This window comes from Loxodonta africana, chromosome 9 (genome assembly GCF_030014295.1).
Source record: "Loxodonta africana isolate mLoxAfr1 chromosome 9, mLoxAfr1.hap2, whole genome shotgun sequence".
Classification (NCBI taxonomy): Eukaryota; Metazoa; Chordata; class Mammalia; order Proboscidea; family Elephantidae; genus Loxodonta; species Loxodonta africana.
Genome location: NC_087350.1, coordinates 114,653,156 through 114,677,692, shown reverse-complemented (window position 1 = coordinate 114,677,692; position 24,537 = coordinate 114,653,156). Strand labels below are relative to the sequence as shown.

The 24,537-nt window shown below is 46.1% G+C and overlaps 1 protein-coding gene across 1 annotated transcript in view; it reads right to left on the bottom strand.

The window, feature by feature from the left end:
• Positions 1-24,537, bottom strand: part of DMRT1 (doublesex and mab-3 related transcription factor 1) — a 130,731-nt gene that overhangs the window by 54,995 nt on the left and 51,199 nt on the right. Inside the window, exon 3 of the mRNA XM_064290570.1 lies at positions 17,345-17,628. Coding sequence (XP_064146640.1) covers positions 17,345-17,628 — 284 coding nt within the window. The remainder of the gene's footprint in view (positions 1-17,344; positions 17,629-24,537) is intronic.

The following is a 24,537-nucleotide window of genomic DNA, read 5'->3' as shown; positions in this document are numbered from 1 at the left end:
AGTCAGATACCAAAGGACAGACACTGTGTGATCCCACTTAGATGAGATACTTAGGATAGACAGGTGTACAGAGACAAAAGCTTATTTGTGGGTACCAGGGTTGGGGGAGGGAAGAAATGGGAGTTCCTGCTCAAGGGGTACTGAGTTTCTGTTTGGGTGATATAAAACCCGTGGCCATCGAGTCGATTCTGACTCATTGAGACCCTAAGACAGAGTAGAACTGCCCCACAGAGTTGCCAAGGAGCGCCTGGTGGATTCAAACTGCTGACCTTTTTGTCAGCAGCCAAACTGTTAACCACTGTGCCACCAGGGCTCCTTGGGTGATGTCAACCTTTTGGAAATGGGTCATTTCGATGGCTGCACAAGATGGGAAATATCATTAATATCACAGAATTGGACATTTAGAAATAGTTAAAACGGAGGACTTTGTTATGTATATTCATGTTATATATATGTTATGTATATTTCACAATAAAATTAAAAACAATAAAGCGAGGAGATAACACCTCTTTCCCTGTTTCTCAGTCTTCTTATTAAATGCCCCCCACAGAGGCTGTACACCCCAAGGGTGAAGACCACAGGGCTCGAGGTGTACCAAGGGGGGGTGAGAGCAATCCAGGGGGTGCCTTGTCTGTGGAGAATTCCAAAACAATAATAAAACCCACTAAAAGTCCATCTGTTTCAGTCATCACCACGCACTGGCAGCTCTCAACAGTAGCTGTGATAAATCCGCCTCCCTGTCCCGTCCCTAGGACCCCGTGGCCTAGGGCCCGGCTTCCCATAAGATATTAGAGCGCTCTCCAGGAAAGCTCCATCCTCTGATTCACGATGGCGATTAGAGAGTGCTGTGGACTGAACTGTGCCCCCAAAACATGTACTATGCCCTGACCCGAGTACCTACGGATGTGATCCTGTCTGGAAATAGGGTTTCCCTTTTGCTGTGTTAATGAAGTCATACAGAGTAGGGTGGGCCCCAAATCTCATCACTTCTTAAGTATGAAGGGAGCAGACTAAACACAGACACACACAGGGGGAGGACAGACACCAAGCAACTCCCGGAACTACAGACGACAGAGGACCCTGCCCCCTGAAGCCCATGCTCTGGTTTAGACTTCTGGCTTCCTGAACTGTGACAAGATACATTACTGTTCTTTGAAGCCCCCCATTTGCGGTATTTTGTTTGGCAGTCCCAGGAAGCGCAGACAGAGAGTCTGGTATGTGGCCACATTTTTCTCTCCCTCACTCCTCCACTGTGAGCTCCCTGGGGCCTGGGACTGCCCAGCACAGTGCCAGGCACAGATGCGGCACTGGATAAATAAAGGCTTTTTAAAAATTTTACTATGTTTTAGGTGAATGTTTACAGCACAAGTTAGTTTCTCATTCAAAAATTTATATACAAATTGTTCCGTGACATTGGTTGTAATCCCTCCAATGTGGCAGCACTCTCCCCCTTTCCCTTTCCACCTCAGTTTCCCTGTGTCCATTCCTCCAGGTTTCCTGTCCCTTCCTGCCCTCCTGTCTTTGTTTTTGGGCAGGTGTTGCCCATTTGATCTTGTATACTTGACTGAACTAAGAAACACGTTCCTTGTGTGTGTTATTTTTTTTTTTAATTATGTTTAGGTGAAAGTTTACAGATCAATTTCTCATTCAAAAATTTATAAGCACATTGTTTCGTGACATTGGCTACAATCTCTACAATTGACAGTATGCTCCCCCTTTCCACCCCAGGTTCCCTGTGTCCATTCAACCAGTTCCTGTCCCTTCCTGCCTTCTTGTTCTGCTTTTGGACAGGAGCTGCCAGTTTAGTTTCGTACACATGACTGAACTAAGGAGCACGGTCCTCACGTGTGCTGTTTGTTTTATAGGCCTGTCTAATCCTTGGCTGAAAGGTGGACTTCGAAATGGATAAACATTTGTTGAGTGAATGGCCAGTGAACACATGAATATTCTTATATGCACTGTAATACAGTGGAGGTTTTTTTTAATGCTTTGACTTTTTACTACCATATTATTAATATAGTAAAAAATAAAATAAGGCAAAATGGCCTCGATCACATGTTCCCTTGATTTGGGTCTTCACTCAATAAGGAGCACTTAATAGACCATAGAAATATGGACTCTCAAGAAACTGGAGCATTGCTGACCCATATGTTTATATATTCTGAAAAGCAACTAATTTCATATCATATTCACATCTACTTAGCAGGGGGAGAAATTAGCTTAATGGGTAAAAAAAAACAGCAAATAAAATTTTGGCCACCAGCCCGGCCAAATGGAACCTGAAAGCTTTCAGAAACTGTGATCTAATTATTGAGTCTTCCAGCAGATTACAGAATCCCCACATGAACATATTATCCACCAAGCTGATACTACTGTGTCAGAATATGGGTAACGTGGCAACTGCCTCCAATCAGATCGTGGAGTGGGCCCCAGAGTCTGCCAGCCCTTTCTAAACAGCCGTGAGGAATATACAGTCGCTGCAGCCACCAAGTCTTACAAACGACGGCTCTTGCCGCAGGATCGAAAGCATGCACGCCCTAAACTTTCATAACCCATGAACCAAACGGCAATTCTTTTAGGGAAGAGTGTCAGAGAAATCAGATGGTGGCTGTCGTTGTCACCATTTGTCATTCGCAATGAGAGGAAACCTCAATTCCTTCGTGAATGTGTATGTGAGTAAGGTGAGCATGCGGGAAAGAAAGCCAGCTGGGACTGCATTTATGCCTGCGGACGAGCTCTGAGGGGTTTACTGGATGGCAGACAATGCCTGCTGCCCTTTACAGGGCTGGTCGGCACACAGAGGCTCTTCTCCCTGCAGGATTAAGAATTCATCGTTAAGGCCCAAAAGAACTTGGTTTATTTAAGACCAGCTGCCGTCAAGTCATTACACCTCAACATAAAGAAAACAAAAATCCTCACAACTGGACCAATAACCCACATCATGGTAAATGCAGAAAAGACTGAAATTGCCAAGGATTTCATTTTACTTGGATCTACAACCGACATTCAACGTACAAAGACGCATTGCATTGGGCAAAACTGGTGCAAAGGATCTCTTTAAAGTGTTGAAAAGCAAAGATGTCATCTTGAAGACTAAGGTGCAGGTGACCCAAGCCATGGTATTTTCAATCGCATCGTATGCATATGAAAGCTGGACAATGAATAAGGAAGACTGAAGAATTGGTGCCTTTGAATTGTGGTGTTGGCGAAGAATATTGAATATACCATGGACTGCCAAGAAAACAAACAAATCTGTCTTAGAAGAAGTACAACCAGAATGCTCCTAACAAGCAAGGATGATGAGACTATGTCTTGCATACTTTGGACATGTTGTAGGAGGGATCAGTCCCTGGAGAAGGACATCATGCGTGGTAAAGTACAGGGTCAGCAGAAAAGAGGAAGACTCTCAACGAGGTGGATTGACGCAGTGGCTGCAACAATGGGCTCAAGCATAACAATGATTTTAAGGATGGCACAGGACCGGGTTGTGGTACACAGGGCCGCTATGAGCCGGAACTGACTTGACAGCACCTAACAACAAACAGCCGTCGAGTCAACTCCGACTCCTGGTGATCCCACGTATGTCAGAGTAGAACTGTGCCCCGTGGGGTTTTCAGTGGCTGATTTGTCAGAAGCAGATCACTAGGTCTTTCTTCCCAGGTACTTGGCTTGTTATTTCTCCTTGAAGGAGATCAATCTAGTGAGGCATTATGTTTCAGATGAGAAAATTACAGACGCGACTAAGACCTGACAGGCCACTTAAGGGAAAGTTCGTATCAGAGACAACGAACCCCCGGATGAGGGGGGCCCTGACAACTTCATTTCCTTGGCTTTAAGCTTTTTGTGGCCCATCATGACTTTTCTCCTTCAACAGGAGATTCTCTAAGGCTGGCCGTCTGACCTGGAGCCCAAACCCTGCGTTCTCAGGGTACCTGTGAGGCAGGAACCACTCAGGGCGCCTGTGCAGGAGCCCCACAAACATGCTGGACTAGCACACGTGGGTTCACACACTGCCATACAGGAAGGGAAAGACTGAAGCACTTGTCGCCAGAGGTAAGCCCAGGGTCAGCGCTGCCAAGGAGTCGACTCTGACTCATGGCAACCCCGTGTATTTACGGCAGAACTGGGCTCCACGGGGTTTCAGTGGCTGATTTTTCCAAAGTAGATCACCAGGCCTTTCTTCCAAGGTGACTCTGGGTGGAATCGAACCGCCAAACTTTCGTTAGCAGTCAAGCTCATTAACCATTTGCACCACCCAAGTCACCCCAATTGCTAAATACATATATTTAGAAGGCCCTAAAGAGCTTCACTGTTAGGGGGACATACTGACTGACAGTGGCTTCCAGACTCTTTCTGGATCTCACAGACCAGTAAAATGTAAAAATAAACAAATAAAGAGGGGTTGGGGAGTGCAGAAGGACAGGCGTGAAGTTGTCAACTTTAAAAAAAAAAAAAAAGATTCATGCTACCTAATTAGATAATCATTTATTTAAAGGAAAAAAAAAAGTTGGAAGAGTACAGGCTCAATAAAAAGAGTTTTTTGAGTTGAATAGTTTACATTTAAGAATACCCCCTTGTCCTTCCTTCCCTCTTCCCCTCTGTAAACCAGCCCTGTAACACGTTGCCTTATGCACGGTGAACTGCTAGACACGTCCCAGGAAACGAGGGACAAGGCAGTGACACCTGCGTCTACCACTGTTGTCTGAGCTGAAGAATGCACTAAGACAAAATAAATTAGAACAGGAATATTTAAAGGGAAAAAAATCGGCAATATTTTTCTGGGAAACAGTTGTCGACTTAAAACCCAGTGCCGTTGAGTCGATTCTGACTCATAGCGACCCTACAGGACAGAGTAGAACTGCCCCATGGAGTTTCCAAGGAACGCCTGGCGGATTCGAACTGCCAACCCTTTGGTTAGCAGCTGTAGCACTTAACCACTACGCCACCAGGGTTTCCAGCTGTCTACTTAAAAAAAAACACCCCAAAATAAGCAGCTACAAAATTATTAGAATTACAGAATTCACTAAAGTGGCCAGATACAAAATAAATATACTACATCTCACAGCAATAGAACTTGCATAAAAAATAATCTCTTCAATCTTCAACAGCAATTTATGCCTAATTCCCTTTCAAGAAACCAGATGATGGCTGTTAGCCTTAATAAAACCAAACCCATTGCCGTCGGGTTGATTCTGACTCATAGCGACCCTACAGGACAGAGTACAACTGCCCCATAGGGTTTCCAAGCAGCGGCTGGTGGACTCGAACCGCTGACCTTTCAGTAAGGAGCCACCGTACCACCAGGGCTCTCAAAGCAAATACATCTATTTTAATTTCCATTTCCTGAAGAAAGAAAGTGCTTAAAATTTTTTAAACTGAGTATGTCTCCATAAAGAAGTACCGGGGGCACAACAGTGAAGTGCTCCTCTGCTAAACTGAAAGGTTGGCAGTTCAAACCCACCCAGCAGCTCCACGGGAGAAAGACCTCGTGATCTGCTTCTGTAAAGATTACAGCCTAGAAAAACCCTCTGGGGCAGTTCTACTCTGTCACAAGGGGTCAGTATGAGTCGAAATAGACTCCATGGCACCTAACAACAACGTCTCTATACAAATTCCCCAAAGACAAAATCCAGCTTCTGTCTACCAACAGACAGTGGCCCCTAACCAACCTGCCAGAAAACGGTAAGCCAGGGCTAGCTTCCCAGTCGGTGCCATGAGCGATGGGGTTGGGCAGGCATCTGGACGGTGGATCACAAGTTGGTTTCTACAGAGCACCTGGCCCGGGTGAGAATGCCTGGATTCGGGATCTGGCTCTGCATTAAGCAGCTGTGCTCCTGGGACAAGTCGAGCCAACTTTGAGGCCACAATTACCCAGGTGCTCAAGGAAACCACATGCGCACTATCCTGGAGGCCCTGACGGTGCAGCCCTGCGACCCGCACCAAGCACAAAAACGCATCTCAAGTCTCCCACTTCTTCTGAAAAACTGAAGCGGATTTTGGATTCTACTGCTGTTGAGCTGAATTGTGTCCCCTGCCAAAATATATACTAAAATCCTAACCCCGTATCTGTAGATGTGATCCTGTTTGAGAGCAGGGTTTGTTTGCTTTTTAATGTTCACGAAGGCACACCAGTATAGGGCAGGTCCTAAACCTAATCACTCCTGAGTTACTCAGAGACCAGAAGAGACGCAGCACACACATGGGGGAAGAGAGACCCACATTGTGGGTCATCTACAAGCCAGGGGTCATTCAGAAACCAGGAGAGAGACCCACAGAAGGAACACACACATGGCTGAGGCCCTGATTTAGACTTTTGGTCTCCAGAACTATGAGAAGATAAACGTCTCTTCTTGAAAGTCACCCACTTACGGTACTTCTGTTACAGCAGCAGGTAACAAACATCCTTTTTTAACATTTAAGTACAGTTAAAATAACGACTGTTCATTATGACTGTCTCCCTGGGGACGGAGCCAGGTTTAAGTGTTGCTTCCCGTTGCCTCTCTTTCTCGCCGTTGGACCCTCCTGTGGGGAGACCCTCCTGTGGGGAGACCCTCCTGTGGGGAGACCCTCCTGTGGGGAGACCCTCCTGTGGGGAGACCCTCCTGTGGGGAGACCCTCCTGTGGGGAGACCCTCCTGTGGGGAGACCCTCCTGTGGGGACTTCCTGGCACAGCTGTGAAGGGGCTGCGGCTGCTCCCACATAGCATATGCTCGAGAAGTCTCTTCTTTTCAACACTATTTTAGCCAATGGGTTGTCCTGATGCTGCATCGAGCTAAAGAATGGAGAAGAGTCAGTGGTGTAGCAAGGGCACCATCAGGCAATTAGAAACATCTGTGGGCAGGACACAAGAGTCAGAGACTTTTAATTTCAAATTCATTGTGGTAAAACATTGGTTAAGAGGCCTTGAACAGTTACAGCCATGTTGAGAGAACAAGTAGGAAGACTCACACACTTCCTGGTTTTAAAACATACTATACAGTCACGGGGCCCTGGTGGCGCAGTGGTTAAGAGCTTGGTAGCTAACCAAAAGGTCGGCCGTTCAAATCCACCAGCTGCTCCTTCGAAACCCTATGAGGCAGTTGTACCCTGTTCTATAGGGTAACTATGAGTCGGAATTGACTGGATGGCAATGGGTTTGGGTTTTTTTTTGGTTTATAAGCTACAGTAATTAAAACAGCTTGGTACTAGTATAACAACAGACACATAGACCAATGGAACAGAATTAGAGTTCAGAAATAAACCCATACATCTATGGTCAACTGATTTCTGACAAGGGTGCTAAGTCTATTCAATGGAGAAAAAGGAGTCTCTTCAATAAACGGTGCTGGGAAAGCTGGATTTCCACATGCAGAAAAATGAAACAAGATCCACGCCTCCCACCTACACAAAAACAAGTTCAAAATGGACTAAGGACCTAAATGTGCAAACTACAAAATTCTTAGGATAAAAAGCAGGGGCAATGCTATCAGGCCTAACTTTTAACAATAGATTAACATTAATTGTTATATGACAACAAAGGCACAAACAGCAAAAGACAAAATAAATAAATGGGACCTCATAAAAATTGAAAACTTCCGTTCATCAAAAGACATTACCAAAAAAGTGAAAAGATAAGCTACTGACTGGGACAATGCCTTCGGAAACCATATGTCTGACAAGAATCTAATAGCCAAAATATATATAAAAATTTCCACAACTTAACAATAAAGATAAATAACCTAATCGTAAAATAGGCAAAGGACCTGAATAGACATTTCACCAAAAAGGACATTCAAATGGCCACCACACACATGAAAAAATGCTCAGGGTCAGCAGCCACTGGAGAGATGCAAATCAAAACCACCGTGAGGTACCATTTCACTCCCACTGGACGACTAACATACAAAAAAACAGAAAATAACAAATGTTGGCGAGGATGCAGGGAAATTGGAACCCTTACTCGTTGCTGGTGGGAATGCAAAACGGTGCGGCCATTTGTGGAAAACGGGGTGGCGGTCCCTCAAAAAACTAAAATAGAACTACAATTAAAAAAAACACACACACACCCGTTGCTATCGAGTCAATTTCAACTCATAGGACAGAGAAGAACTGCCCCATAGGGTTTGCGAGGAGCGGCTGGTGGATTCAAACTGCCGACCTTTTGGTTAACAGCCAAGCTCTTACCCACTGTGCCACCAGTACTACCATATGACCCAGCAATTCCACTCCTAGGTCTACACCCAAAAGACCTGAAAGCAGAGACTCAGAGCAGCAGTGTTCACTGCAGCACTATTCACAACAACCAAAAGGTGGAAGCAACCTAAATGCCCATCAACAGAAAATGGATAAACAAAATGTTATACATACATACAACAGAATACTACTTAGCCAGTAGGAGAAATTTGTGAATATGGGTGTCACCACTTTTGCCAATTCAACTTTTTACAGGTATACGCAGCCCACCCTTAATCAGTGCGATGGTTCCACCACCGTTAACTCCCCTTTCCCTTCCCCTCCCGATCCCTGGTAACCACTGATAAACTTCATTCTCTTTACAGTTGCCTATACTGTCCTTTTATGCAACTGAAGTCACGCAATATTTTTCCTTTTGTGATTGACTTATTTCACTCAGCATAATGCCTTCCGGCTCCATCCATACTGTAGCATGTATCAGGACTTCATTTCTCCTACTGTTACCAGGGATCGAGAAGGAAAGGGAAAGGGGACTTAACAGTGGTGGAACCAACGCACTGATTCAGGGTGGGCTGCATATACCTGTAAAAAGTTGAATTGGCAAAAGTTGTATTTACAACAATGACAAAAAAAAAAAAAAATTAAAAAAACTGTAGCTGCTGAGGTTACTTATGTGCAAGCAAAATTCTCCTGGGATTTGGTTTCTTGGCTTGGAGGTCTAGGGTCATGGTTTCGTGGGACATCCCAGTTAACTGACCTAATAGCATGCTCAGTGCTTCTGTTCTACCTCCTAGTTGGTCGTGTAGTGCCTGGGGTCTTAAAAGCTTGCAAGGACCATCCAAGGCACAACGATTAGTCTCTATTCACCTGGAGCAACAGGTGAATAGAGACTAATTTTTAACCATTTTTAAGTGTACAATCCAGTGACACGAATCACACTCTCCATGTTATGCTACCATCACCACCATCCAGGAACACGAGGAACAGAAGGAAGATATGGAATGTGTGGCTAACTGCCTCCATGAACAACTGCCTCCTTTGCCATGAGACCAAAAGAACTGGGTGTTGCCTGGGTACCATTACTGAACATTTTGATCAAAGATTCTATAGAAGAATCTTGATCAAAAGGGGAAAAATGCAAAACAAATTTCATATTCTCATGGATTCCAGACATCCTGAAGCCATGAAGGTTGGATGACCCCCTAAGACTATTCCCCTGAGATAATCTTTAAACCTTAAACCAAAAATATCCCCTGAAGTCTTCTTAAAACCAAACTATCTATATGGAATCGAAGTGACAACAGCAACTTGAAAGATCAGATAGGAACTTTAGCGGGCAGAGAATTTGTTAGCGGGGCAGGGACGACTCAGAAAAGGAGGGTGACAATGATTGTACAACTGGAAGAATGTAATCAGTCTCACTAATGGTACACGTAGAAGCTGCTGAGTTGGTGTGTGCTTTGCCGTGTGTACAATATAAATTAAAAAAAAAAAAACATCGATTATGGACTTGACTGCTCACCAAAAGGCTGGCAGTTCAACCAAAGACAGAAGAAAAATATGAGCCCAAGAGAAAGAAAGGGCCACATAAACCAGAGACTCTATCGGCCTGAGACCAGAAGAACTAGACGGTGCTCGGCTACCACCAATGTCTGCCCTGACACGGAACACAATGGAGCGTCCCTGATGGAGGAGGAGAAAGTGGGATGCAGAACGCAAATTCTAGTAAAAAGACCAGGCTTAATGGTCAGACTGAGATTGGAGGGACCCCAGATGTCATGGCCCCGGACTCTCTGTTAGCCCAAAACTAAAACCATTCCCGAAGCCAACTCTTCAGACAAAGATTAGACTGGTCTGTAAGACATAAAATGATACTGGTGAGGTATGTGCTTCTTAGCTCAAGTGGACGCATGAGGCTATGTGGGCAAATCCCACCTGGAGGCGAGATGAGAAGGCAGAAAGGGACGGGAGCTGGTTGAATGGACGCAGGACACATAGGGTGGAGAGGAGGAGTGTCTTGTCAGACTGTAGGGAGAGCAACTAGGGTCACAGAGCAATGTGTGACAAGTTTTTGTATGAGGAACTGAGTTGAATTGTAAACTTTCACTTAAAGCACAGTTTAAAAAAAAGGTCAGCGATTCTAACTCACTCAGCGGCTCTGTGGGAGAAAGACCTGGCACTTTATTCCTGTAAAGATCACAGCCAAGAAAACCCTATGGTGCAGTTCTTCTCTGTCACATGGGGTCCCTTTAAGCCCGAATCAACTCTACGGCACCTAACGACAACCGCAAAACATACCTAACAAAAGGTTTGCCATTTTAACCATTTCTAAGTGTACAATCCAGTGACACGAATCACACTCTCCGTGTTATGCTACCATCACCACCATCCAGTTCCAAAAACCTGTCATCATCCCAAACCAAAGCTCGGTGACCCTGAATCAGTAACTCCCCATTCCTTCCCCCAGGGCCCTGGTCACCACTAACGAACTTCCATCTCCACACACTTGTCTATTCTAGATATTTCATATAAGTGGGACCACACAGTATTTGTCCTTTTGTGACTGACTTATTTCGCTCGGCATGATGTTTTCGAGATTCATCCATGTCATAGCATGTACCAGGACTTCCTTTCTCTTTACAGGGGAGAATCATCCCATTGTACCAACAGACCACATTTTGTGTATCCATTCATCTGCTGATGGACACTTGGGTTGTTTCCACCTTTCAGCTATTGTGAATAATGCTACAGTGAACACTGGTGCACAAGTATCTGTGTGAGTCAGGGCGAGGACTTAAGGAGCCACGCCTGGGTGGCCCTCAGCAGGCTGAAGGCACTGGGCTGCCATCCCAGGAGCAGCCACCAGGGGTGCCTTTTCTCTGTGCTCCAAGCCCCAGAAGCCAGATTCAGGTTCTGCTCCTGATTGTACCTCAGTTTCTGACAGAGGGGGCCTGGGATACTCCTCAAGTCTCCTATGTGGTAACAGCAGCCTTCCTCCAGATCTGCTTTTCACAACTTTTGCCTGCTTTGTTCAACGGTATATCCCTAGCACACAGTAGGCCCTCAATGCATGCTTACTTAGTAAATGAATGTGTTTCAGCTAGCTGCATAATCATAAATGCGCCATCACTGACACACACATTGGTGACTTGCAGGTTGCTGCGATGCTGGAAGCTATGCCACCCACGTTTAAATCCAGCAGTCATCCTGGTGCACAGATCTCAGCGGCGCTTCCCAACTAAGATACAGACCAAGAAGAAAGGCCTGGTGACCCACATCTGAAAACCAGCCGATGAAAACCTTATGGATCGTGTTGTCTGGTACAGTGCTAGAAGAGGCAAGCGCACCTACCATCATGAAGATGGCAAAGAACCGGGCAGCTTTTCGCACTGTTACACATAAGGCTGTCATGAGTCAGAGTCAACTCCGTGGCAACGAACAACATATCCCTAGCACACAGTAGGCCCTGATCGTATGTTTGCTTAATAAAGGAACGTACCCTACCTAGGTGCGTAATTGTAAATGGTAACCATATCACGAGGTACTTCAGACTGAAACCAGAATCATCACCAACCAAACCAAGCCCTTTGCCATCGAGTCAATTCTGACTCATAGAGACCCTAGAGGACAGAGCAGAACTGCCCCAAAGGGTTTTCAGGGAGCGCCTGGTGGATTTGAACTCCTGATCTTTTGGTTAGCAGCCGTAGTTCTTGACCACTGTGCTACCAGGGCTCTGAAATCACCTGGAGGAATGAAATCATTTCTGTGGCCATCTGACCCTCACTGTGGCTGCCATTCAGTCTGCAGATCTGGCGGCTGGAGCTTCCAGAAAGCAGTCAGGAAGGGGCCGGCCATGGGGACAGAAAGAAGGGACAGGGGATAGCTGGGAAGCTTCCCATATTTATTTCTGCTTACTTGCTGTGTGCCTCTCCCTTGCCAGCCTGGTACAACATGTTTATCTAAGAGACGATGCTGCTGCGGAGGAGTGCACCCGGCAATAAACAGCTTTTGCAGACAATTAAATGCAGAAGCGAAACGGAGCTGCTGGTCAGCGGAACCAGCCATCCATCCCGCGTTTCTTCCAGTGTCACAAATGTTATTCCTGTTTCACAACGGGACAGGGGTCTGTGATTGGGCCACAAATCTCCGCCGCCTGGAGGCAGCACAAAGGCCAGGAAAGCAGCTCTTGGCTAACACAGGATCGCCTGGGACTCTTGGGTGCCGACCTGGCAGGCGGCTGCTTTTTCAACAGGTCTGCAGTTAGTTTAAAAAAAAAAAGATTGCTGTCGAGTTGACTCCAACTCCTGGTGACCCCATGTGTGTCAGAGTGGAACTGTGCTCCATAGGGTTTTCAGTGCCTGGTTTATCAGACGTAGACTGCCAGGTCTTTCTTCCGAGGTGCCTCTGGGTGGACTGGAACTGTCACCCTTTCAGTTAGCAGCTGAGTGCATTAGCCGTTCGCAGCACCCAGGGACACCCCGCACTTAGTAAAGTCATTGCTGTCGAGTTGGTTCCGACTCATAGTGACCGTACAGGCCAGAAATGCACCATAGGGTTTTCTTGGCTGTAACGTTTAACCCTTACCTGAGCAAGTCACCAGGCCTTTTCTCCAGTGGAGACGCTAGTGGGTTCGAACCACCAACCTTTCAGTTAGCAGCCAAGCACTTAACGACTGTGCCACCAAAAACCAAAAGCCCATTGCCCTCAAGTAGATTCCAACTCATAGTGACCCTACACGACCATGTAGAGCTGCTCCAAAGGGTTTCCTAGGATGAAATCGTTACAGAAGCAGAACACCAGGTCTTCTTTCTGGGGGCCACTGGGTGGGTTTGAATTGTTAACATTTTCCTTAGCGGATGAGTGCTTAACCACTGCACCACCAGCACTCCTCCTGCACTTAGAATAAGCAGCGATAGGGTTGCTATGAGTCAGAATGGACTCAATAACAATGGGCTTGTGTTTGGTTTAGGTACTCAATAATTACCTGTGGCTTGCTTGACTTACAGGGTGTGATGGTCAAGGCTGTGTGTTGACTTGGTTGGACCATGATTCTCAGTGGTTTGGCAGTCATGTAATGATACAATTTGGCAGTTATATAATAATTTAGTCCTCCATGATGTGATGAGCCAATCAGTTGTAAGGGAAGTTTCCTCAGGGGTGTGGTCTACATTCCATATATATGTGGACATTCTGGCAAAGCTTGCTCACTCACTTGGTCTGGATCCTGCATTTGGTGCATCATCACCTGACCTCTAGTTCTTGGGACGTGAGCCAGGAGCCTGTTATCTTTCTGCCAATCTTGGGTTTGCCAGCTCCTCTAGGTATATGAGCCAGCAGAAGCCTCCAGCCTGACACCTGACCCACAGCCTTGGGATTTTCCAGCCTCTACAATCACATGAGCCATTTCCTTGAGATAAATTTCTCTATATATGTATGTTTCACTGGTTTGGCTTCTCCAGAGAACCCAGCCTAAGACACATGGAGACTTGTAGTAAGTCTCTAACTCTACAGTAAAAAGCCGGTGGTTTCTTTTTTGCCAATAATTCCATACCCTCCCTCCTGATCTCTATGAAGTCTGGCTCAAACAAGTTCTGATGATCTCCAGTACAGCTGGCTTTCTCTAGGAATCAGAAAGGAGCTCTCTGTTGGAAACCATTCACACTGCTCCCCAGCACAAGGACACTCAGAGCCGCAAACCCGAAAAGGGAGGAGGATGCCCCAAGATGAGGCCTCAGTCTGGTGAAGAGGTAGCAGGAAAGTCGGGCTGAGTGGCAGAGAGTCAAGGACGTGGCTGGGGGGTCCAGCTTCAGATTCAGGCTCTTCAGAGTGAGCCCAGGTCAGACAGAGGGAGACCTGGTCGGGAGAAAGCAGCAAGGTGCTCCCCAAGAATGGCTGTGGGACACCTCCCTGAAGCAAGACAGATAAGAATGCCAACAACCGAGGGACAAAGCCCCTGCCCTGCCTGCCCCTGGCAACCTTGCCTCCTCCCCCAGGAGGGGTGAGGCATCGTCCAAAGGGCAGAGCCAGGGCGCCTTCCCGAAACAGCAAGGCCAGGAGGACTCCCTATTACAGATTCCCACGTCCTTTAGAATCCATCCTACCTCTGCAATAATGACAATGCTGGTTAAAAAGGGAGTCACCCAGTTCCTAAGTTGGGCATTCTTTATCACTTAAATGTGTTATTTATATCAGTAGCCACTTGCCATTGAGATGGACTCCTACTCATGGGGACCCCATGTGTGTCAGCATAGAACTGTGCACCATAAGGCTTTCATTGGCTGATTTTTCAGAACTAGATCTCCAGGTCTTTCTTCTGAGGTGCCTCTAGGTGGACTTGAACCTCCAACTTTTCAGTTAGCAGCCGAGCTCTTGAACCATTTGCACCTCTTAACAAAATTGGAGGGCAGGTCATTTTATGAGCTTTCTGACTATGCTACAAACTGACCGTGAGCTGACTGTCCCTCCTTCACAAGAACACTTGGGCTTTCTCCGTCTCGTGCAACAGGTTCACACACCCTTCCCTTTCTACTTTCTCCTCAAAGCCAGAGAGCAGCCAGCGATCCAGGGCTCTTCAACTATAACCCATGGTGCCTGGGGATCTGTGGGAGAAGCTGCTTCTTCCAGGCCTGCAACAGAAATCAACCGCAAAACTGCCCCAAATCATCAAGCCCAAACGGCCCTGAGAAAGGCCTGAAGGGGCCCAGCTGGAGATCCAGAGTCATCTGATTTCCATGTTAACTTTCCATTCAAATACCAACAGGCTTTCCCGGCCTCCCGGAAAAGAAAATATGAGGCTAAACATAAAACTTATGAAATGTGTGTTGTTGTTAGGTGCCATGGAGTCGATTCTGGTTTATAGCGACCCCATATGACCAGCAGAACTGCCCCATAGGGTTTCGTAGGCTGTAATCTTTATGGAGCAGAAAGCCAGAACCCCGTCCTGTGGAGCCACTGGGTGGGTTCGAACCACCAACCTTTCGATTAACAGCTGAGCACTTAACTATTGTGCCACTAAAAAAAACTAGGGCTCCTTTTTTTAATTACCTGTCAATTCTAACATCAACAGATTTTAAGATCCTTCCAATAAAAAGAAAAAATTCTAAACATAAAACACACGGAAAACTGATGAAAATTTGCAGCCCAGAGGATTACAGCTGACGTTTTAATATACTCAAGAGATCAGATTCCTTGAGGGTAGCAAGAGCATCCAAAAAGTGGAGGGACTTGAGTGTCAACAACTTCCCCACACCTAAAACAGGCAGAGGCAAAATGGCACAGAGATGCTCAAAGGAAAATTTCAGTTCACGATTTTTCATGTGGCATAAGAAGGTCGAAGGCTTGCCCTAAACTCCCAAATACACACATCAAATTTTGCTGGAATCAAATCATAGTTGAGGAGGAAATGTAACGTGTGCCTAATTGTTTCCACGAACAACTGCCTCCTTTGTCAGGAGACCAGAAGAACTGGATGGTGCCTGGCTACCATTACTGAACATTTTGATCAAAGATTTTATGGAAGAATTCTTATCAAACAAGGGAATTTCAAATTCTCATAGAATCCAGACTTTCTGGAGCCATTGAGGCTGGAAGAACCCCTGAAACTATTGCCCTGAGATAATCTTTAAACCCTAAGTAAAAAATATCCCCTGAATCTTCTTTAAACCAAACAACCGTTTAGGTTCATTAGTAAAGAATGTCTGCCTTGAGCATTGTGCTCTTGTAAAGAACTGTCTATATGGGATCAAACTGACAACAGTAACTTGAAAGATCAGACAGGAACCTTACGGCGCAGTGAGTTAATGGGGGAGGAACAATTTCAGAAAAGGAGGGTGAGAATGGCTGCACAATTCCAAGAATGTAATCAATGTCACTGAATTGTACATGTAGAAATTGTTGAATTGGTATATGTTCTGCTGTGTCTATTCTCAACAAAAAATAAAATGCATTAAATAGAATTCCACTTGAGAAAAGCCGAGCACAGTCTATGCCTCCAAGACAGGGCTGGTTCTCACAAAGCTGGAGTACACTCTGGTTGGAAGGGGCTGGAGGTGCTGACTCCAACCTTTCAGCAGGGACAGCATCCCCACTTCCTGGTGCCCAGCCTTGTTTGGTGTCTTCACTCCGCCCTGGTAGGCGGGTGAGGTGGAAAGGGTTTAGACAGAGGAGGCAGAATGGCTCCACAGAAACGCTCCTTCCCTGATAGAGCAAAATGCTTCATTCTACCCCAAATGTGGAAAACTCCAGAGCCCAGGTGGCTCAATGGTTAAGAGCTACAGATGCTAACCAAAAAGTCGGTAGTTTGAGTCCACCAGCTGCTCCTTGGAAACCCCATGGGGCAGTTCCACTCTGTCCTATAGGATTCCTGTGAATCGGAATCGACTGGACGCAATGGGAATTAAAAGCTCGACTGCACGCTATTTTGCATATGTGAAGACCGGCCTTCATTCCTAGCCCGGAAGCACCCGGTCGGCCCAGTGTGAGGGTGGCCTCTCTCCTCTCTGGACCTTTCGTCGGTGCAAGTGCAGAGTACAGCACTCTCCTCCCAGGGGGCAAACTTGCCTGAGCGCCCGGCATTTTACAAGCCTTTCCAAGAAAGTGGGGGACGAGGCTGAAGGAAGTGGGCCGCAGACGGTCTGCTACTCGTGCGCGTGAGTCTGGCCAACTGGGTACTGATGCCAAGTGATGCTGAAAATGAGAAAAGTAAACTGCGGGGAGGAAATCACCCACTATATGCACGTCTCTTTACAGTTCCCTGCCGTCAACCACTGGGGTTAAATGGCATTATCAGGAGAGTGAACCATTCTTGCCATGTTTTGCATAATGTGTGGCTACGTGTGACAGTGAGCTCGTGTGTGTGGCTTCTGCATGTCCAGAGTGTGTGTGTGTGCGTGTGTGTGTGTGTGGTTTCTGCATATCCAGTTCACTCTCATACCTGCCACTTAGGAGCTTGGCTACAAACGTAAAGGTCAGCAGTCAAATCCACCAGCTGCTCCTTGGAACCCTATGGGGCAGTTCTACTCTGTCCTACAGAGTCACTGTAAGTCAGAACCGACTTGGCGGCACCAAACAACTCATACCTGCCACTGGCTTCCCGTCTGGGCCAGGCACATAAGGTGCTCTATGTGTGTGTGTGGTTTTCACATATCCAGTCCACTCTCGGGTAGTATCATACCTGCCACTGGTTTCCCGTCTGGCCAGGCACATAAGGTGTCGGGAGGCTCCGCAGGCTGTTCTTCACAGGGGACCCCCCGAGGGAGCTCCCCACGTCCCCGGACGAGGAGTCGGCGGCCAGGGCCATGGAGTACTGCGGGTAGTTGTACAGGTTGTTGTAGTAGGGGAACAGCGAGGGCTGGTAGAAGCTGCTGTAGTAGGTGGGGTCAGAAACCAGGTCGGGCGTGTTCTCCACGTGCCCTCTGCTGGTGGCCGCAGGGATATCCTGGATGACCATCCGTCCCTCTGAAAGGGAAAAAAAGAAAAAGATGGAACGACATGAGTGCCCCAAGGCTTTCCCTCTAAGCCTGGGCGCAGCGAGGTGTCTGAATACACAGGTGACAAAACCGTCCGGAACTTCTCCTGCAGCCAGAATAAAGGCGGGGTTCTCAGGATGGCGCACCTCAGGGGTTACAGCTGAGGTACGCTGGCTGATTATTTCTCCTGGGAAACCAAAGACATTTTAGAGGTAGTTAAAATTACACAGAGCCAGCCGGTCTCATTACCGCCCAGAAACTCCTGTCCTAAACTGCAAATCAAGTCTAGCTAACCTGGCTGGCTGCAACATTCTTACAACAAAATTGGTTGTACTTCATTTTAAATAAAGTAAATAAACATCCTGGCTCCCTAAACTCTAGTAGCCAGATAGGCAGGTCAGAAAGTCAAAGCAAGAGGTTAAGAGATTAAGCAAACACTGTTTCCTTTACTTCCTTGTGCTGCTGATACTGTAGCCAGCAGGAATCTGGACAATGGTACAGACCAGGCCTTAGCAAACTGCTTCTGTAAAAGGCCAGGGGTCTGTGGGCCACGTGGTCACGATCTCAGTCTGACTGTGTTCCAGTAAAGCTTTATTTACAAATGCAGGCAGGCAGTGGGCCGATTTGGTGCTTTGGTTGTGTGTTGCTAGCCCTGGTCTAGACTTTAAGCTAAGCCAATCCCAATAAATGACTAAATTAACTCCTAAGTCATCCAACCAACCATCGAACCATCCATCCATGCATCCATGCATCCCTCTATCCCTCCCTCCACCCACCCACCCACTCATCCATCATCCAATGGACATTTAACTTTCAAAAAAAATTTTTTTAAACTGTGCTTTAGATAAAGGGTTACAGAGCAAGTTAGTTTCTCGTTCGACAATTAATATACATGTTGTTTTGTGACACTGGTTGCAACTCTGCAACGTGTCAACACTCTCCCCTCCACCCTGGGTTCCCCATTTCCATTTGTCCAGCTTTCCTGTCCCCTCCTGCCTTCTAGTCTTTGCCCCTGGGCTGGTGTGCCCATGAATTTCATATATACAGTTGAACTACGTGTGTTATTGTTTGTTTTATAGGACTGTCTAATCTTGATTGAAAGAAGAGCCTCGGTAGTGACTTTGGTACTGAGCTAAAAGGTTGTCGGGGGTCATACTCTCAGGGTTTCCCTAGTCTCGGTCAGGCCAGTGAGTCTGGTCTTTTTTTGTGAGTTAGAATTTTGTTCTACGTTCTTCTCCAGCTCTGTCCAGGATCCTCTATTGTGATCCCTGTCAGAGCAGTCAGTGGCAGTAACACCATCTAGCTCTGCTGGACTCAGTCTGATGGAGGCTGTGGTAGTTGTGGTCCGTTAGTCCTGTGGACATTTCTTAAACAATGTGCCAAGTGCTGCTCCAGGTGTCTGAAGTGGCTATGAGATGTCAGACTTCCCCTGCCTTCAAGGGTTTACAGTCCAGGACACCAGTAACCAGTCGCCACAGAGTCAACTCCGGCTCACAGCAACCCCACGTGTGTCAGTGTAAAACTGCTCTACAGGGTTTCCAGTGGCTGATTTTCAGGAGGAGATTGCCAGGCCTTTCTTCCAAGTGTTCTGGGTGGACTTGAACCACCAACCTTTTGGTTAGCCACTGAGCGAGTTACTCATCTGCACCACCCAGGGCCTCCGCCATCCACCTCAGGCTTCTGTAAACGATCGCCGAACCACTAACTTATATTCCTTTCCTTTCTTCTCTCCTCCCCTTCCAGCCGATGAGATGAGAAATTCCCATTTCATTGCTTCAACTCTCCAAGCCTGAAGAGGATACTGTATACTCTCACTCCTCCTGAACATCCCCTCAGGTCCTCTCCTGTTTTAAACACCAAATTGGCAGCATAACTGGCTGTTTTCAGTACCAAATTCTTTTGTAATTGGATTGTTTACCTGGTTATAAAAGCAATAATACAAACGTCTCAAAAAGAATAAATTATACAGACGCTGAAGTCAGAAGGGGAATGATATAGTCCTAACACCCAGTCAAGCTTTTCTGGTAAGTTGTTATAATCTCAGGGACATTTATGAAGGCATTTCAGTTCCCGTCCCTGTCCCTGCTGGAAAAAATGGGAACACCACTTAGGACCTGCCCTCCCATAGCAAATATTCTGAGTTAGGTAAACTAGGGCCTCTAACTGGCTCCTTCCAATTTGAATGCCTGCTGAGAACCGGCATTTCTGACAACTTTCCAGGCGATGCTAACAGGCTGCTGGTTAGGGACCAACTCTGAGAACCACTAGTTGAGCTGTGGTTCTCAAAATCTATCATACACAAGAATAACCTGGGGATCTCATTAAAATGTAGATTCTGATTCAGTATATCTGGGGCAAAAACCAAAAAAAAAGGAAAAAACCAAACGCATTACCATCGAGTTGATTTCAACTCATAGTGACCATACAGGACAGAGTGGTAGTGTCCCAAACGGTTTCCAAGGAGTACCTGGTGGGTTCAAACTGCTGACCTTTTTGGTTAGCAGCTATAGCTCTTAACCACTAAGCCACCAGGGTTTGGAAATCCAAATTCTCAGCATGGATTGGAACCTGAACGAATAGGATTGAAGCCCTGAAGAAAACCAAATACAGTAGCAAGAGAAGAATTAAAGAGAAGCCCAAGGACAGCAGCATTCTAGCACCAGGGCGCAGCTCTCAGGTTCCCACAGTGTGGCTGTAGTACTAAAGAGACCTGGTGGCACAGTGGTTAAGTGCTTGGTTGCTAACCAAAAGGTCGTCGGTTCGAGCTAATGGGAGAAAGACCTGGGTATCTGCTTCTGTAAAGATTACAGCCTAGAAAACCCTGTGGATCAGTTCTGCTGTCACATGGTGTCTTTATGAGTCAGACTCAACTTCACAGCACACAACAACAAAATCTTACATGACCTTTTTATCTGTACCTCAGTTTATCAAACAGCAGAACGACGGCACTAATGAATCTCAAGAAAACAAGAGGAGGATTTCTATAAACTGCATAAAAAAACTCAAAACCCACTGCCATTGAGTGGATTCCAACTCACAGTGACCCTACAGGACAGAGCAGAACTGCCCCACAGGGTTTCCGAGGAGCGGCTGGTGGATTCAAACTGCCGGCCTTTTGGTTAGCAGCCGAGGTCTTAACCGCTGCACCACCAGGGCTCTGTAAACTGCACAGTAAACCTCACATAAAATGCTGTGTCAGGTCAATGCAATGATTTGTTTTGCTCCAGCTGACTGTAATTAGTTAGCAGTGACTTCACTATCCCACGCCCCTGGACTTTATTTCCTCTTTCAGGTTACAATGAGCTGTAAGGATACACTGAGATGTGTGTCGTTGGAAAAGTTGCTGTTTCACCCCAGTATGGAGACAACAAAACCATGTGAGTTTTGTGAGATGCCTAAATACGTCACACTCTTTAAATGCTGAGCACTCCGAAAAGTGACATTTTAAGGAGTGTTATGTTTAAAACCACCGAACTTTTTATTTAAAGTTCCAAATTACAACACTTGGTCAATTTTTAATAAAGCAGCTGTCTGATTCCCAGCCCTTAGGGGCGTGCTACTATAGGGCATGGAAATGTCCCAGTGTTGAGATGGACGTCCACCAGACTGCTGTGTTGTTGTTGTGTGCGGTGGAGTCGCTTCTGACTCCCAGCAACCCTACAGGATTATGGCCTGGCGAAAAACGTAGAGAGTCAGCGAAAAAGAGGAAGACCCTCAGTGAGATGGATTGATACACTGGCTGCAACAATGGGCTCAAACGTAACAACAATGGTGAGGACCGTGCAGAGCTGAGCAGTGTTTCGTTCTGTTGTGCGCAGGTCGCTGTGGGCTGGAAGCGACTCAACGGCACCTAACAACAACAAATCTGAAAGTAAGATTTCTAACTCAGCAGCTACAAAATATATAAACTAACCATACAAACTCTGAATTATATATGTGCATGTACACGTCTAAGTAAAATTTTCAAAAAGTGGCTTTCCATTTACAAATAAAAAGTAGCTCTTAAAAGGCTATTCCAACCATAACCCATTACTAAGTCACAGAAAAACCTCAGTGAAAACTGACAGTTGTCTTTGATACCTGAGCTAAAAAACCCACTGCCGCCTAGCCGACTCCGACTCACGGTGACCTCATGTCCGTTAGTGCAGAACTGTTTTCCACAGGGTTTTCAATAGCTGTTTTGCGGAATGTCTTAGTCATCTAGTGCTGCTACAGCTGAAATACCACAAGTGGGTGGCTTTAACAAACAGAAATTCTCTCATAGTTTAGGAGGCTAGAAGTCCAAATTCAGGCCACCAGCTCCAGGGGAAGGCCTCTCTCTGTGGCTCTGGAGGAAGGTCCTTGTCATGAATCTTCCCCTGGTCTAGGAGCTTCTCAGCACAGGGATCCCGAGTCCAAACGATGCACTCTGCTCCTGGCACTACTTTCTTGATGGTCTGAGGTCTCCCTGTCACTCCGCTGGCTTTTCTCTTTTACATCTCAAAAGAGATTGGCTTAAGACACAACCTAATCCTATAGATTGAGTCCTGCCTCATTAACATAACTGCCTCTAATCCTGCCTCATTAACATCACAGAGGTAGGATTTACAACACATAGGAAAATCACATCAGAAAATGAAATGGTGAACAATCACACAATACTGGGAATCATGCCCTGGCCAAGTTGACACACATTGTTGGGAGACACAATTCAACCCACAACACCGAAGTAGGTCACCAGGCCTTTCTTCTGAGGCATCCCTGGGTGGACTCAAACCTCTAAACTTTCGGTTTGCAGCCGAGCATGTGAACCATTTGCAAGCAGCCAGGGTCTAACCGTGCCAATATTCATCAGGCCCCTTGTTGTGACTTAGAGCTCCTCCTGCCCATTCCACATCTAGTCTGCACAGTGACAGGCGCTTTTAAACTGCAGTCACTGTGACCAAGTAGAGAGGTCACAGAGGTATCCTGAAAAGAAAACACCTTAACGTGTTTGTTGAAAATCCTTAAGCTTGCTCTCACTCTATATTCTTCTAGAATAAAACCCAATAAAGTTGCTTCATGACATTAATAATAATAATAATAATAATAATAAAAAGAACACCACTGTTCCCAAGAAAAAGTGTTCACTTTCTTGACCAGTGGTCCCTTACAGAATTAGTGATCCATGGGTCTTCTGCCACGATGAAAAAGGATGACGCTAGATGTTTTAAGTGTTATTGTTATAGAAGTGCTTGGGTGGTACAAATCTTTAACACACTCGGCTACTCATCAAAAGGTTGGAGGTGCGAGTCTACCCAGAGGTGCCTTGGAAGAGAGGCCTGGTGATCCACTTCTAAAAAATCAGCCACTGAAAGCCCTATGAAGGGCAGTTCTACTCTGACACAATGGGGTTGCCATGACTTGGAACTGACTGAAAGGAAAATCTGAATTGCATTTTTTTTTAATTCACCGTGATAGTCCTAATTTGGGCTATAAGAAAGACGGACTAGTAGGATTGGATTCAACAGCAAGGAAAGGCAGCAGGAGCTGGAGAAGTATGCTGCTGCCATCGAGTCCAACCCGACTCCTAGACACCATACAGGACAAAGGAGAACTGCCCCATAAGGTTTCCAAGGCTGTGAAATCTTTATGGAAGCAGACTGCCACAACCTACTCCTGTGGTATGGCAGTGGGTTCCAACCGCTGACCTTTCAGTTAACAGTCACTTGCTTATCTGCTGTGCCAGCAGGGCCCCTTTGGAAAATTACCACAAGCATTTTTCCTGCAGACCATAGCAGACACGCTGCACAGCTGCTGCCTGCAGACTGGAGCAGATATCTCATTCCAATGCTCATGGCTCCGACATTTACCTTCTGCACGCTGAGTTCTTTGGTAGGGCTCCACAATCCCTCTGCTGGTTTTTTTTTTTTTTTTTTTTGCACTAATATTATTGCTGTTATAGGCGCTGTCAATTCATTTCCAACTAATAGTAACCCTGCATATAACAGAATGAAACGTTGCCTGGTCCTGCGCCATCTTCACAATCATTATGTTTGAGTCCATTGTTGCAGCCACTGTGACACTCCATCTCATTGAGGGTCTTCCTCTTTTTTGCTGACCCTCTATGTTGCCAAGCATGATGTCCTTCTCCAGGGACTGGTCCCTCCTGATAACATGTCCAAAGTATGTGAGATGCAGTCTCGAAATCCTCTCTTCTAACATATGTGGAGTGAAATATGTTTCACTCCTTCCTGAGAGATCAATACCCCCCACATGATAAACGCCCTTATTGATTTGGCAGTGCTATATGCTGGTCCTCGAGCCCATGGCATATTCATAGTAGTTAACCTGTAATTCATTTTAGGGTCTGTGAAGGATTCCCACCTCCCTCTTCTCTAGTGTTAAGATTCCCAGGGTCAATGCACTTTGAGTTCTTTACATTCAAACCTGGAGCCATGTTCCTGTTTCAATGACAAAACCAAACTCCACAGTGTCTTCATGAAGTAAGAAAGGACACAGCTAAAACTCAAATTTACAACTGATAAGTTTCAGGACTACTTGTGATTCACAGTGGTCTCATAAAAGTGATTAATTTGTGTATTTGTTGTTAGTTTCCGGCTCATGGTGACCTTATGTACGTACAATGGAGTGAAACGTTGCCAAGTCCTGCGCCATCTTCACGATGGTTGGTATGTGAGTCTGCCGTCGCAGCGACAATTCATGGATACCAGGTTTTACCTGTCGTTGGAATCCTGTTGTGGATTGAATTGTGTCTCCCAAAAATGTGTGTCAATTTGGCTAGGCCACGATTCCCAGTATTGTGCGGTGGTCCTCCATTTTGTGATCTGATGTGATTTTCCTATGTGTTTTAAATCCTAACCTCTATGATGTTAATGAGGCACAATTAGAGGCAGGTATATTAATGAGGCAGGACACA